Below are 776 nucleotides of genomic sequence, written 5' to 3'. Positions count from 1 at the left end.
GTATTAATCTACAACAGCATAGATACCACCATAGTATTAATCTACCAGAGGAGAGATACTAACCATAGTATTAATCTACAACAGCATAGATACCACCATAGTATTAATCTACCAGAGGAGAGATACCACCATAGTATTAATCTACCAGAGGAGAGATCCTACCACAGTATTAATGTACAAGAGGATACTGTAGGTATGTACTATGTACCACTGTAGATGTGTTGTAATATCACAAGAGGCTAGGTCTTTTACAATTCCCACCATACTTATCCTCAATATATATCTGTACCATCCAGAAGGTTTCTGGAAAGATACTGTACCTTCCAGTCTCCTTAAGATGGGGTGGGGTTGTAAGCTTCGAAAGTTAATTGACCTCGGTTTGTGAAATGTCACGGCTTGGAGCTGCGAGTGTATTCCATTTAATTATGTTTTCAGCTTGTCGGCATCGGCCTATGATAAATGTTTCATCACTCTCTGCGCAGCGCTGGCGATCGATAGGAACCCGACTCTGTGCTAGAGGCCCGGAGCAGGAGGCCAGAGCGGGAGGCCAGGAGCGGGAGGCCCGGAGCGGGAGGGCCGGAGCGGGAGGCCAGGAGCAGGAGGCCAGGAGCGGGAGGCCCGGAGCGGGAGGCCCGGAGCGGGAGGGCCGGAGCGGGAGGCCAGGAGCGGGAGGCCCGGAGCGGGAGGCCCGGAGCGGGAGGCCAGGAGCGGGAGGCCCGGAGCGGGAGGCCAGGAGCGGGAGGCCCGGAGCGGGAGGCCCGGAGCGGGAGGCCAGG

At 54.5% G+C, this 776-nt stretch overlaps 1 protein-coding gene across 1 annotated transcript in view; it reads right to left on the bottom strand.

The window, feature by feature from the left end:
- Positions 1-467: 467 nt before the first annotated feature.
- cep89 (centrosomal protein 89) overlaps positions 468-776 on the bottom strand; it is a gene marked incomplete at both ends in the record, with an annotated part of 33258 nt that continues 32949 nt past the window's right edge. The window contains one exon of the mRNA XM_083690823.1: positions 468-776. This exon is cut by the window's right edge and continues 78 nt beyond it. Coding sequence (XP_083546949.1) covers positions 468-776 — 309 coding nt within the window.

This window comes from Argentina silus (genome assembly GCF_951799395.1).
Source record: "Argentina silus genome assembly, chromosome: 19".
Lineage (NCBI taxonomy): Eukaryota > Metazoa > Chordata > Actinopteri > Argentiniformes > Argentinidae > Argentina > Argentina silus.
The sequence above is the reverse complement of the archived record's forward strand: the minus strand, read 5'-3'. Positions and strand labels throughout refer to the sequence as shown.